Source organism: Mirounga leonina, unplaced genomic scaffold (genome assembly GCF_011800145.1).
Source record: "Mirounga leonina isolate KUSES-001 unplaced genomic scaffold, KU_Mleo_1.0 Mir_418, whole genome shotgun sequence".
Lineage (NCBI taxonomy): Eukaryota > Metazoa > Chordata > Mammalia > Carnivora > Phocidae > Mirounga > Mirounga leonina.
Genome location: NW_023270739.1, coordinates 25,449,399 through 25,464,621, shown reverse-complemented (window position 1 = coordinate 25,464,621; position 15,223 = coordinate 25,449,399). Strand labels below are relative to the sequence as shown.

Genomic DNA, 15,223 nt, shown 5'->3' with positions numbered 1-15,223 from the left:
GGGACAAAAAATTAAAAAATGAGAACTTCCAGTGTCAGAAATGCAGGAATACTTTCTGAAGGTAACAGCCGGTTAGTTGACCCATGTATATGCTCATGTAGTTCACATTATTTGACTAACTAAAACTTCTTATAAGTAACAATCTTTCAGCTAATCCTAAAAGATGATGGGTTGATTAAAACAAAATCCCAGGAAATTCCAATGAATATTACAGAAAATTAAAAATCTCATGAGGGTTAAAGTCATAGGAAATTAATATTAATGAGCAAAATGTCCAGGAAATTAGTAAAAGCAAGCACTAGAGGAGAGGTTCGAGAGGACTTGTGTCATTGAAAGACACCCCAAATGGCAGATGCTTAATTATGAAGAAAGAGAAGATCTTCTATGGCCATCTATGGAAAAAAACTCTGAAAGCTTGATATCATTAAATGCATTTAACATGGTCTGAAAAATCTGCTTATTTTACGTTAAATATGAAACCTATTATGAAGGATCAGCCATTTCAGCTAATAAAATATTGCTTTTTTTTTTTTTTTTTTACTAGATAATAACTAGATGATGCCTCTACCTGTGAGCATGCCATAGTAGTATCTGCTGTTAAGTTTTGGGGGTAGTATGACATTTGCTACAATTATTTCTTCAGTACAGTGGGAATAATAATAGCACCTACAGGGGGTACATGATAATGTATATAGACTTCTTTGCAAAGTGCCTTTCAAAAGGCATTGCCTTTCAAAACTACTAGTGTGTTTTGGAATTAAGGTTGAAAGTTTCAGTCCAATGGAAAACGTTCCTGCTTTCAAATTAAAATACATTTGAAACATAAATAAACTATGCAAATTTTAGTCATAACGAGGTAAAATCTTAAGAGCTATATGGATTAGAACTTCACAGAAAACAGACCCACAGGTGAGGCAGCTCTTTCTGCTCCGGGTCCTGTCCCCCTGCTGTAATAAAACCACCTTAAAAAAAATCCACAGGTGAAAAAAAGTTATTTGTGTATATACAGTATTGCTTAAAGATGGTTGATGTTAGTTCCATACACAGTGATATGTATTAAAGAAAGCACACTTAGAATTGTAACAGGCCATGACAAGATGTTGAGATGGGACAAACAAAAACAAAATCTAATTCCTCTTTAGGCCAACTAAACCAGAGAAAGAGTCAAAGGTGAACGCCTGGGAGAATGCCTCAGGAGATCAGCTGATGAAAAGGAGAAAGCTCTTCCCGTAAGCAACCCAAGGGGATCTCTGAAAATGGTTCGCTATTCACTTGACCCAGAAAATCCTACAAAATCATGCAAATCAAGCCGTTCAAATCTTTGTGTTCACTTTAAGAACACACATGAAACTGCCCAAGCCATCAAGGGTATGCATATCAGAAAAGCCACCAAGGGTCTGAAGGATGTCACTTTGCAGAAGCCACGTGAGCCATTCAGTTGGTAGGTGTGCCCAGGGCCAAACAGTCAGGCTGGACACAGGTGGCCCCAAAATAGTGCTGAATTCTTACTGCACATGCTTAAAAATGCAGAGAGTCATGCAGAACTTAAGAGTTTAGATGTAGATTCTCTGGCCATTGAGCACATCCCGGTGAACAAAGCTCCCAAGATGCAGGATTGAACTGACAGGGCTCATGGCCGATGAAGCCCTCCCTACGGGAGCTCTTCCTGCTGCACTGAGATGATCCTTGCTGAAAAAGCAGATTGGTCTTAAACCAGAAGAGCAGGTTGCACAGAGGAAAAAGATATCCCAGAAGAAACTGAAGAAACAAAAATTTATGGCCTGGGAGTAAATTCTGCCCCAAATAAATGCACATAAAAGTAAAAATAGAAAAAAAGAAAAGAAAAGGTAAAAGACAAGCAGAATTGGTTTATCATGACTTTGCCAAGAGGTGAGAGAAGTCAGAGGAGTAGAGAACTTGTTGCTTGGGGGCAGGAAATGCCTTGAGCACCACTTAAAATAAAATTGAAGCATAGCCTCAAAAATCAGCCCTACCTACTTCTTTGGTAACTAAAGAAAAAGGAATCTAGCCTGGGAGGCAGCGGAGAGGTGATGAAAAAAGCAACTGGCAATGGAAATGGAATGGAAGTAGGAATAAAAGCATTTTCACCACCTTCATCCAAGAAGGTGATCGAAAGGAACAAACTTCCCCTTATAAGGTATATAAGGACAGGAGAGGTAACGTACAACATGATGACCATAGCCAACTCTGTGGATAGCATATTTGAAGGCTGCTGAGAGAGTCAGCCCTAAAAGTTCTCCTCACAAGGAAAAATACATTTTTTTCTTTTCATATATATATATAGAGAGAGGAGATTATGGATGTTAACTAAACTTATTGTGGTGATCATTTTGCAATATACAAAGTCATTGTGCTGTACACCTTAAACTTACACAGTGCTGTATGGCAATTATATTTCAATAAAATTGGAAGAAAAACATGTTGAAACCTGACTTAATATTATGTACAGTTTTCTCCAAAGCCATTTATGTAGGGTTTACACTCTATCAGGTATTGTTTTAACGGGTGGTATGGTTACTATCATATTTATCGGCAATTAATGGACTCAATTCACAATGCTCCTGAATTTTGACCTCAAGATTTGGCTCTTATTTGCTGTGTGACTATGAACAAGAAACTATAAACAAGTAATGTCTCTGTACCTGAGTGTCCTCTTCTGTATAAAGGGGTTATCAAGAGTGTCTACCTCAAAAGAATGGTTCTAAGAATTAAATAAGTGAGTGTATATAGGTATTAAGCCTACTATATAGTAATTGCTAAACAAGTGTTTGCTATTATTAAATCTTTGACAATATTTTATTTTTAGTTAACAAAAAAAACCTTCCTGACTAGATTTTTTAAGCATGAATTCAAAGGAAAGATATTAAATGTTGACATTATAATACTTAATTTTCCATTATTTCATGGGATAATTGTGTTTTTCTGTTACATATAAGTATAAAACTACTAGCGGGCGCCTGGGTGGCTCAGTTGGTTAAGCGACTGCTTTCGGCTCAGGTCATGATCCTGGAGTCCTGGGATCGAGTCCCGCATCGGGCTCCCTGCTTGGCAGGGAGTCTGCTTTTCCCTCTGACCCTCCTCCCTCTCATGCTCTCTGTCTCTCATTCTCTCTCTCTCAAATAAATAAATAAAATCTTTAAAAAAAAAAAGTATAAAACTACTCTTGCACAGCATGTACTACTCATTATGAGACACACAGTCTAAATTGATAAAATTATTGAGAAAAGAGGAAACTTTCTGTTAAATCCTTTCTATTTTAGTCTTTGCTGAAGTTTCATTTCTCATCTTCTTTTTCATTCAAGTGTGGCTTTCCTGGCTGAAATTATAATGTTTATTTGCATAATAACAAGGGTAGAAACGATCATGAATGAAAGAGTAAGAGAAAAATAGCAGTTTAACATCCTCTGAACAGTTGGAAGCTCTAATAAATTCTTCCTCTCTTCAATGTATACTTTGAAGTAGAAAGAAAGAGATTGCCAAGATGGGAGTTGCCTAAAACATATTGAGAAGGAAACATGGAAAAGAAAGAACATATTATTACAAATGCCAGATTTAATGAGAGTGTCACAGAAACCAGATATCTCTTATTTAAGGCTATGAAGAGTTTAAATAAATTATTCAGCTTATACTTAAAAATACAGAAAGTTAGGATTAGAGTAAGCGAATTTTCCTTCCTTAAAAAAATAGCTTTACAAAATAAGTCAATCAGAGAAAGACAAGTATCATATGATCTCACTGATATGAGGAATTTAAAACAAGACAGAGGAGCATAGGGGAAGGGAAGAAAAAATGAAACAAGATGAAACCAGAGAGGGAGACAAGCCATAAGAGACTTAATCTCAGGAAACAAACTGAGGGTTGCTGGGGTGGAGGGGGGTGGGAGGGATGGGGTGGCTGGGTGATAGACACTGGGGAGGGTATGTGCTATGGTGAGCGCTGTGAATTGTGTAAGACTGATGAATCACAGACCTGTACCCGAAACAAATAATACGTTATATGTTAAAAAAAAAAAAAAAAAAGAAGAAGAAGAAGAAGAAGAAAATAGTAGGAAGGGAAAAATCAAGGGGGGGAAATCGAGGGGAGGATGAACCATGAGAGACTATGGGCTCTGAGAAACAAACTGAGGGTTCTAGAGGGGAGGAGTGTGGGGGATGGGTTAGCCTGGTGGTGGGTATTAAAGAGGCACGTATTGAATGGATCACTGGGTGTTATACGCAAATGATGAATCATGGAACACTACATCAAAAACTAATGATGTAATGTATGGTGACTAACATAATAAAATAAAATTAAAAAACAGAAGAAAAAATAGCTTTAGGGTAAACTTATAAAAATAAAATGAAGTTTTAAATTTTAGTTCATTGAAAATAATAATAATCTTTTCTTAATTAATCTTTTAACATATCCAATCATAGTTTAAATAGTCATTGGCAAGCCTTGTAGGTATCACCATTGGCTTACTCCCAGTGAAAACACTCTGAAGGCAGAGAAAACATGAATTGGGGCTCAGGCCTGGCATCCTATCAGTGGAGATGGATCCCTTTGGTTCAAGATTTGAGATCTCTATCTCAAGCCTTATCCTCACTTTTTCTAGCCCGTGTCTTTCACTCTAGCCAATTCCTATATCTGTTTATTTTCTTCTGCCTGTCCTTTCCTTTTGTAGAGAAAACACTCTTTTCTTCTCTTCCTTTCAAAATTCTGCTAATCCTCTAAGACCCTTTGTCCCATATTCTCTCAAATACTAACTGGTAACCTGATGTAGGATATGTCTGACTTGTCTCTTTCTTGGTGCCCATAGCATTCACTACTTACATCACACTGGGCTTCTATTGTTGGACACTTCAATAAATTTTATATGCTGCTTTTGTTTATATTAATTGTTCCACAGAGAATCTTAAAATCTTAAGGAAAAATCTTTGCAACCTTCTAAAAATATGGTACATTTTCTCCTAATGGGTGTTTATTGTTTTTCTCATCCTAGCTGTCAGAAAGTTGATAACTAAATCTTGTCCTGATTATATTAACTCTATAACATATGATCACCAGTTTTACATTATTTCCCTTGAATCTATATTTCTTATTCTAATACATAGCAGCCAGATGAATTATTTTTATATTTATATGTATTGCCAATTCTTACTATACATCCCTTCAATTATTTTCTATAATGGCTGCAAGAACTAAATGGATGTGAGATTAATATGCTCCCAACCTTAAAAATGTATTTCTATGATATTCATCATAAGAAGCTGTAAATTTATCCCTACATATAAGTCACTCACAACTAAGCAATTCTCTCCATTGTTTTCTGAAAATTCTAATGCTATGCATTGTTATTTTTAATGCTGAGCAAAACTCTGCTTCCCTAAAATTTCCACTCAATTGTCAAGAGGACAATTCTGTCATCTTGTAGTTAAAGTAAGTAAATTCAATTTCTCTTTTCCAGCGTGGCACTTCAAATACATCAGTCATGACCTTTTTCACTCAATTTGGGCATCCACATCTCTGTCAACTGTGCCTATAAGACATGATTTCCAAATTCTTTATCCTCATGATGATCATTCTGAGGATACTCAAAGGTTAATGCCCTTCTTAAAATGTCTTGCCCAGGACCAGACTTAATACTTCAGGCGTGGTCTACCAGAGTAGAATACAGAGACAATGAGACTTGTAGTATTTATTTTTGACATTGAAGGCCGGCTTATTTATACTAAATGTGGAATGATATTCTGAGGGGAAACTACATTCTATTTATCTCACAAGTAGAGAGCTGGACTAGAGAATACAGTTTATAGGGATTCTGATGCCCTACCTGAAAAGACAATGCATTTACTCTTACAGAAGGCCTTAGCAAAGCCAAACCCTATTTGATTGGGTTGGTCATCCTCCATTTATAACACACCCTCTTCCAACTATAGTTCTACTCATTCTTTGTTCTATGTGATCTTCTTCTATGTCCTGGGAAGATAAACTCTTGGGACTGCTTCACCCAGATGACCTTGATCCCCGGCCCCCAGTTAGGTTCAGTCAGAGGAGACGCTGACAGGAAATAAGGAGGTAGGACTATAGCTCCCTGCCTTTTTCAAGGTGGGCTTGGGTGTTTCATAATGCTTTGTTGGTTCCTATATCCCTCTGTAAATCATCCCTTCAGTAAAGCCTTCTCTGTGAACGCTTTTGAGAGTGTCACCAATTTTCTGCTGGAATCCTGTCTGGTAGACTGGATGTGTGACATCATAATAGAGTAGAGGTAAGTAAAAATCACAATCAAAGCACAGATACAGATAAGAATGCAGCATGCATTGTCCTAAATACAAAGCAAGATATAGATATATAGATATGAAGATAGAATTATATTTACTAAGTAAAATATGGATGGTTATCCCTTTTTCTCTTGATGTCAATCTTGGAGGCTTTATAACACTGACACCTCTTAGAAAACTAATGAAAGAAGACAAAAGAAATAAAATAATACTGGGCGCCTGGGTGGCTCAGTTGGTTAAGCGACTGCCTTTGGCTCAGGTCATGGTCCCGGGGTCCTGGGATCGAGTCCCGCATCGGGCTCCCTGCTCTGCGGGAAGCCTGCTTCTCCCTCTCCCACTCCCCCTGCTTGTGTTCCCTCTCTCGCTGTGTCTCTCTCTGTCAAATAAATAAATAAAATCTTTAAAAAAAAAAAAAGAAATAAAATAATACTAAGATCAGTAACCCATTTTGTATTTTGTTCCAATATTGAAGTACCCTCTAACTAGGAAAATAAAGACTTTTATTCATGACGTAAGAGAAGATTAAGATATAAAGTACTTTTTAGGATGCAAAGACCAAAGATATATGGGGTATATGTAAGAAGATTGGCTGATTTTTTAGGGATTAATGAGTATGATGTTTTGCTCCCCTCTTACCTCCTAAATAAAGAATTTAATAAATGCTTCCGTGCTTATTTATTACCATATAGTACTCTTGGCCTTACCTAAGTTTTGTTTTGAAAAATCCTGTGAGTCAGATCTTGTTACAACTCAAAAACAAACAAACAAACAAACAAACAAACAAACAAACAAACAAAGAACTCTTACATGAAGGTTCTTCAGGTTCTTGAAGTCCCCATCTTTGATTTCGGTTATTTTGTTGTTTTGCAAGTCCAGCAGTGTAGTGTCAGGGGGAAGATCTTTGGGCACTTGTTCCAGACCTTGTGTGAGAGTAAAAGCAATGTGCAGTCAGTAAAAGGGGCACAGGACCACAGGATCACAAAGGATGTGTTCACAAAAAATCAATGTTGCAATGAAAGTTTTACCACTACCATATTTTTTCTTCTTCTAGGAATTATATCAGCTGTAGTTTAAAATATCTGCTTTATCCTTTCCAAAGAAGTCAAATGTTATATATATTTTTTAAATTATACACTGACTACATTATTTTCCCCATGTAATTACTTCTCTGTGTAAAACTAAAATTTATATTTTGTAAGGGAGTGGCTCAAGTTTCTCAGGGCACATTAGGGTTTTACCTCATTGTTCTTGCTTTAGAAAATAATTCCTTTGATAAGGGTTGAGTGCAAGTGATTTCTAAATCTATACCTTTCTACATAAATATACCATTTAGTAGAGAACAGCTTTAGCCAAATCATCAAAGGCCCGTTTGACCTAACCCAACATTGCCACAGATTACATTTAAAATGACTCTCTCTCTTCCATTGGCTTTGTTTCATATTGATGTAGGATGTTAAGTAGAAATTTTCTATTCTATTGATTCAAATTCATGTGATCTTTTCTATATTTGAGATTGCATAACATAAATCAGAAAGGTTTTTCAACCTCTCCATCGTACCTGAAACTTGAATTCTTTCATTTTCATTCAACAAAGCCTTATGGAATACCTCCTAGACACCAACAATTTATCAGGCCCTGGGAATAGAGCAGGACAAAAACAGAAATTGCCCGCATCCCCGTAGAAAATATAATTCAATCTATAGTTTTCAATTAAAAAGAAAATTGCAACAGGTAATATAATTGCTATGTTGGGAAGATGTCTTTCCAATTTTGAACCTTATGCATATATGCATATACTGTTAAATTATCATGGTAGTTATCGTGCTATCTTCCTGTCTTCCATGAAAATTACAGAAAGCGTATCTGAGATCACCTACCTTCTAAGTTCTCTGCAAATACTTTTTTACTCACATGGCTCTGTTGATAGTGGGAAAAAAAAATCTAGTACCCAATTCAGAGATCAACTATTATTATAAATTTAAATATCGAAATACATGTGATCCTAAACATACATAAGTATATTCCAAGAACTTACTACAGAAACAGTTCACAGAGAAATGACAAGACTGAAGTGTTTTTAGTGATAAACAGCTATCTTGTAGGAGAATATTTAACTGCATTATGTAGTCACAATCACTGCCATTTTCAGAAATGTCAGTTTGATAATTTCATGCAATTAGGAGTGGCAGACTTCTGCCAAATCTTTGATAATTAGTGTTCTCCAACCAAGAAAAGACACATTTCCTTTCATTTGGAAAAAAAGTTAACTGCCTACATTTCATTATTACTTCGTGGGCTTTTTGTCAAAGTTTTAATTTCCACTTATGCTTACATTTTTACATTACTGAACTTAAATCATAGCGACTCTCTTAACATTTGTTCAAAGCCAAAGTGCAGATAAATTTCAGATGTGGAGAGGAAAAAATTATATATCTACTTGGCTAACAATTTTGATTATGCTGTCTTCCTAGAATTTTAGGAACTTCTTGGGGTGAATTGTATACATTATTTTTTCTGAAGATTTGGCATAAAAATATCTTTAAGCTTGTGATCTTTGCATTTTAGTGCTTAGAAAGTCATTTTAATGATTAAAATCATAACCCTACCATCTTCTCTGCATTACTAGTAAATTTGTATCCATTTCAGGGAGTTTACATATTAGAATTTTTATTAAAACTTTATTCTGACATCAAATGCAATAACATACTGTTACATTTAAGGTCTAGCCAGGGCATTGGGGTGTCAACTAGCTTTCTCAACAACTATAGACAGAGTATAACAGGGACTTTATCCTAGTTATGAGTTCTTAGAATGTCACAAAGGGAAGGACTATTAAGTAACAGCTAGTCTATGACTCCCAAACGCTGATCAGATAGACTCTATGATAAGGTTCTTATCAGTCTATACCAAAATTAGAAAAAAAATGAGTGCAATCAAATTAGTTTTAATATAAATTACACATACATACATATTCACATACATGAATACACACATTTCTGAAACTAGCTTCTGCTTCTGTTCTAAATATACCTTCTTAAAAACAATTATTAATAAGCAGATGGCAGGTTGTTGTCATTTTGTTGAATTTGGTTTGGACCTTATAAGAAATTGACTTGTTCAATATTCAATTTCACTTGTCCCAGAAATTAAAGAATTTCTAAACTAGTCCAATACTCCCTTTTATAGGTAAAGAAACAGAAATCAAGTGAAATTATATGACTTATCTAAGGTGTCTCATGTTTAAACTAAACCAAAAACAAGATGGTATGAGACCTCACTCTAGAACTATCCAACATGCCATATATACATGTAAACACTGTGTGTATTTTTTTATTTTTTATTTTTTTATTTTAGTTTATTATTATTTTTTTAAAGATTTTATTTATTTATTTGAGAGAGAGAGCATGAGAGGGAGGAGGGTCAGAGGGAGAAGCAGACTCCCTGACAAGCAGGGAGCCCGATGCGGGACTTGATCCCGGGACTCCAGGATCATGACCTGAGCCGAAGGCAGTCGCTTAACCAACTGAGCCACCCAGGCGCCCAACACTGTGTGTATTTTTTTAAAGATGCTGATCTATACTGTTCCTTGAACATACTGTGCTTATTCTTAACTATTTGTTTTTGTTCCTATAATTTCTGTTTTATGGAATATTCCATCCACTCATATCCTTCTAGCTTCATTCTAACAACCCCTAAAAGTGTTCTAACAACCCCTTTACCCCTCTCCTCTAAAATATTTGTCCTAACCACACCAGATAACAGTGACCCCCCCCAACTCCTGTTTGTATATAAACTCATGAGGTATTGTCCTTCACTTTAGTTTTCTTTCTTTTCTGTAAGTTCTGGAAAAGCAGGGACAAATGACTGTATTTCATGAGACCTGTGATCTTACCACTTTACACATAAAGGTAGCTTTTTGATTGATTCATTTATAAACATAGTCTGTCCTGCTGTCCCATGGTGAAAAGTTCATGGTCATGGCTTCAAGATCTTTTCTGCTATGTTTTGTTACAATCACCTCTTCACATCCTGCTTTCATAATGGTTCTTACTTTACCTCGGAAGTGCTAGAATACAAGTGGCTATAATAATCACAATTTTCTCTCTGATTCTTGGTTGGCCAGAAACATTTTAGGAATGAATGCTACCATCAAATATGCCCATTATCTGCATCTGAAAATTTCTCTCAATTTCTTCTGTGTCTTTGACATATTTGTGAGGAACTTTTGGCTACATGTGTCTGAAGGATACTATCCTTCCTGTCCCACATGGTAACTGATCCAATGGTACAGTTTCTCAGTATGACATATATTTTCAATTATAAACCCTTGCATGGAGAAACAGACCTTCATTTATGGATAAGTACTGTCAAAAACAATCAAGCAAATAATGAATATTGAATCTGATTAAGCCTCTAGATGTAACTCCCAATTTAGAAGAAATAGTCCAAGGTACATGCCTAAGTCTGCTAAAGAAATGGGTTCAACAATGCTAATTTAAAAATGGGCAGAATTGGGGCGCCTGGGTGGCTCAGTCGTTAAGCGTCTGCCTTTGGCTCAGGTCATGATCCCAGGGTCCTGGGATCGAGCCCTGCATCGGGCTCCCCACTCGGCGGGAAGCCTGCCTCTCCCCTGCTTGTGCTCCTCTCTCACTGTGTCTCTCTCTGTCAAATAAATAAATAAAATCTTTAAAAAATAAGAAAGAAAGAAAGAAAGAAAGAAAGAAAGAAAGAAAGAAAGAAAGAAAGAAAGAAAAATGGACAGAATATATTAAACAGACATTTCTCCAAAGAAGACATCCAGATTGCCAACAGATATATGAAAAGATTCTCAACATCACTCATCATCAGGTAAATGCAAATCAAAACCATGAGATATCACCTTACCACCGTCAAAATCAACAACACAAGAAACAACAGGCATTGGTGAGGATGTGGAGAATAAAGAACCTTCTTGCCCTGTTGGTGGGAATACAAACTGGCGCAGCCAATGTGGAAGACAGGCTGGAGATTCCTCAAAAAATTAAAAATGGAACTACCTTATGATCCAACAATCACACTACTGGGTATTTACCCAAAGAATACAAGAACACAAATTCAAAGGGATACACCCACCCCCATGTTTATAGTAGCAATATTTACAATAGCCAAGCTATGGAAGCAGCCCAAGTGTCCACCGATTAGTGAATGGATAAAGGAGATGTGATATCTGTATCTATATAGATATAGATATAATGGAATATTATAGCCATAAAAAAGAATGAAATCTTGCCATTTGAAATGAAATGGATGGAGCTAGAGAGTGTAATGCTACGTGAAATAAGTCAGTCAGAGAAAGACAAATAAATGATTTCACTCTTAAGTGGAATTTAAGAAACAAACAAGTAAAAGGGAAGAAAAAGGAGAGAGAGACAAATAAAGAAACAAATTCTTTTTTTAAGAAATTAACTAATTAATTAATTAAGGATCAAGAAGAGGAACCAGTCCTGCTGTTCCCCAAAAATTAATTAATTAATTAATTTTTAAAAAAGATTTTATTTATTTGAGAGAGAGGGTGAGAGAGAGAGTGCACAAGAGGGGTAGGGTCAGAGGGAGAAGCAGACTCCCCACTGAGCAGGGAACCTGATGCGGGACTCGATCCTGTGACTCCAGGATCACGACCTGAGCCGAAGGCAGTCGCTTAACCAACTGAGCCACCCAGGCACCCCCCCAAAAAACACGCTCTTAATTATAGAAAATAAACTGATGGTTACCAGAAGGGAAGAGGATGGGGGAATGGATGAAACAGGAGATGGGGATTAAGGAGTGCACTTGTTTTGATGAGCACAGGGTGGTGTATGGAAATGTTGAAGTACTATATTGTTCATCTGAAACTAATATAACTTTGTATAGTAACAAACTAGAGTTAAAATAAAAACTTAAAAAAAAAGAAATCAATTCAACAGAATCCCAATTTCTTCAACAGATAAACTGTAAGGAAAAGTAAAAAAATATTAGTTTTCCAAATGTATCGTTTAAAAGAGACTTAAAAGCTATTTAAATGATTGCAATATATGTACTTCATTTGGATCCTAATTCACACAAACTGTAACACAAAGTGTTTCTAATACTTGTGAGATGATTGAAAATGTGCACACTGAATATTTGATATTATGAAATAATATTAAATTTTAGATGTGATCTGATTATGATTGTATTAATTAAGTGCTTTAATCTTTCAGAGAAACATACTGATATATTTTTGGATAAAATGACATGACATCTGGAATTTGCTTTGAAATTAAATGGAAGGGGGAAGATGGGTAGAGATACATAGAAAAATACTGGCATTAGTTGACCCTTGTTGAAGCTCGGGGATGTGTGCACCAGAGTCTCTTACTTTGCAGATTTTGTATATTTAAAAATGTTTCTATAATTTTCTAAATAAGATTTGTATTTGAATTTTCATCCTGGTTCCTCTTCTTGATCCTTAACATCCCCAGGCAAGTTGCTTCAGCTGTCTAGGCCTCGGGTTTCTTGCATCTTTCACAGAATTTTTGTGAGAATTCAGTAAGTTGTTCTACAAAATAATCTCCTACCACGGTGCAAAGCGGGCCCTCAATTACTGGTACCTGGAAATATCATCAATAAGGAGATGAAAGAGTGTAGCTTCAATTATCTTGCTGATTACTTAGTCTGTAAATCTGTGACAAAGTGGTTTTTTTTTTTTTTTCCCTGTATAACATAATTATAATGCGTATTATCCCGCATCTGCTCTGCCCATGGATCACACACAGATCTTTCATTTAAAGCTCTTATTCCTGGGTTGGCTCTTCCTACCAGACCCTTTGTGGTCTTGTTGCATTCATCATTGCTCCCATGAAGTTCAGGGTCTCTAAAGAGCTTGTCTACCAAGCTCTGCCTTTGGCTGGTCACCCCTCGGTTTAGCAAGCACATGTTCCCCAACAAATAACTAAGCTTCCCAAAAGCTGTCCTGGCCCATTTAACTCTAGTTTAGTAGTGGCAAATGCTATGCTCTTTTGGCAAATTTGTAAAATATCAGTCTTTGTTTATGTTGGGCTATTTGTTTTGGTCAGCATTATGATCTTTAGAGTCAGAGTGGCTTTGGGTTAAAATCAACTCCGACACTAACTAGAGATAACTAGGAACCTTTACCTTAGCATTTCCTTGCCTCTATCTCTTCATCTGAAAATGCTGAGCATGAAGTAGACTGGGGTAGAAATACTAGAGCTAAAGATTTTTCTGCGGTGATTAAAAACTTTATTTCAGTTAAAAATTGTTTATTTGAACTGAAACTAATCCTCAAAGAGTATGAAAGCAAACAGTTATTCAACCTTAAGTATATTTTTATCTTAAGCTTTTAAATTAAAAAAAAGTAAATTCTGTCTATAAATATGATCTTATTAACCATATATGATTTTAACTAAGTCATTCTTATTGAAACTGATGAATTTTATAGTCATTCCCAAACTATAAGGAAAGTAAGATGTTGAGTGTTTTAAATGAAATATTAGCCAGGTAAAATTCGCTTCAAAAAAGATATTCTCCAATAGAAAGAAAGCCATGAGGATATGAGTCAATGCCTTTCGTAACAATCTTAAGTAGAAAGTTTAAGTAACTATGAAATAAACTTGTAAATTAATGTGCATATAACTGATTTGACCTCTTAAGTAGTTTGCAACTGTTAAATAATGACCTTCACGGGGATGTGTAATATCTGTGGACCTTCTATATATAATACATAATGTATGCCTGTGTTTCTCATTAGAAATGTACATAAATCTGAGTATGTAGATAATTGCATCTTCCAAAGATGGCATTAATTGTATCTCCCATCCTATATGCTTTTATTAAATACAAACTGGTCCCAACCCCATCAAAAGATGAAGTGAATCAAATTCCCCTCCTGTGGAATCTGGGATGGACTTATAATGTCTTGATGACTTAATGGAATGGGCCAGAAGAAACACACAGCATGACTTTGGAGGCCAGGTCAAAAAGGTTGTACAGCTGCTACCCAGTTCTTCTGGGACACTTGCTCTGGAGGCAGCCAGGGGCTATGGGCTATGTAAAAAAGCCTGTCTAAGCTGAGACCACCCTGCTACAGCGGCCACATGGAACATTCCAGATGAGAGAACAGCTGAGCTCACAGGCAATAGCAGCACCAACTGCAGTTATGAGAGTGAGCTGTCTTGGGTGTGGAGCCTAAGCTAGACTCCCCATGGCCATGGCCCCAGCCAACACCTGACTGAGATGCCTGAGAGACCCCGAGCCAGGACAGCCTTTCTGAGATCTGCTCAAATTTCCTGTACTTAAATAATGAGCAAAATAAAATTATCTTTTTAGATCGCCGAGTTTTGAGATAATATTTATTCAGCAATAGTAACAGGAACAGAGTGGTTTTCTAAATTTAATTATTTTTCAATGAGCATCCTTTAATATAATTCTAATTTTTCCATTAAAATGCAATTATTTCCAAGGCTAGTCTGAATTATTTATTTGTTCTCCCAAATTCTGTAAATGGAACTTTATCTTCTTTAAAATAGGGTTATTTATTAAAGTAAATAAAATTCTACTTGTTACCAGAAAATCATTTCTGAAATAAAGGCTAATGAGAATTGTACTTTTTTTTCAGGTTGTCCCCGTGATGAATAGCATGGTTCTGCTAGCAAATGTCAGCAATCTGGTAAACATCATGTTGGACAAAGGCCAGGATGTCCTAAGACATCATGCTTTCTTTCCCCCCTGCTCTGTGGCAGGGGTCCAAACTCCAAGATTTATTCTTGTTGGTTTCCAACAGTATTTTTTATAATTCTGTCTTCAATTTAATAATTAGGACAATGGTGATACACTTCAGTTTTTGGCACGTGACATGACATGTTGGAGTCCCAGCTCCATCAAAAACCTTTCTGTTCAAAGCAGGCATGTTTCCCTATTTCCCTCTT

General features: G+C 36.1%; 1 protein-coding gene across 2 annotated transcripts in view; it reads right to left on the bottom strand.

Moving 5' to 3' along the window:
• Positions 1 to 15,223, bottom strand: part of DCN (decorin) — a 43,409-nt gene that overhangs the window by 17,490 nt on the left and 10,696 nt on the right. For both annotated transcript variants that reach the window (XM_034987853.1, XM_034987852.1), the window contains exon 3: positions 7,089 to 7,201. In XM_034987853.1, the coding sequence (XP_034843744.1) occupies positions 7,089 to 7,201 (113 nt within the window). The remainder of the gene's footprint in view (positions 1 to 7,088; positions 7,202 to 15,223) is intronic.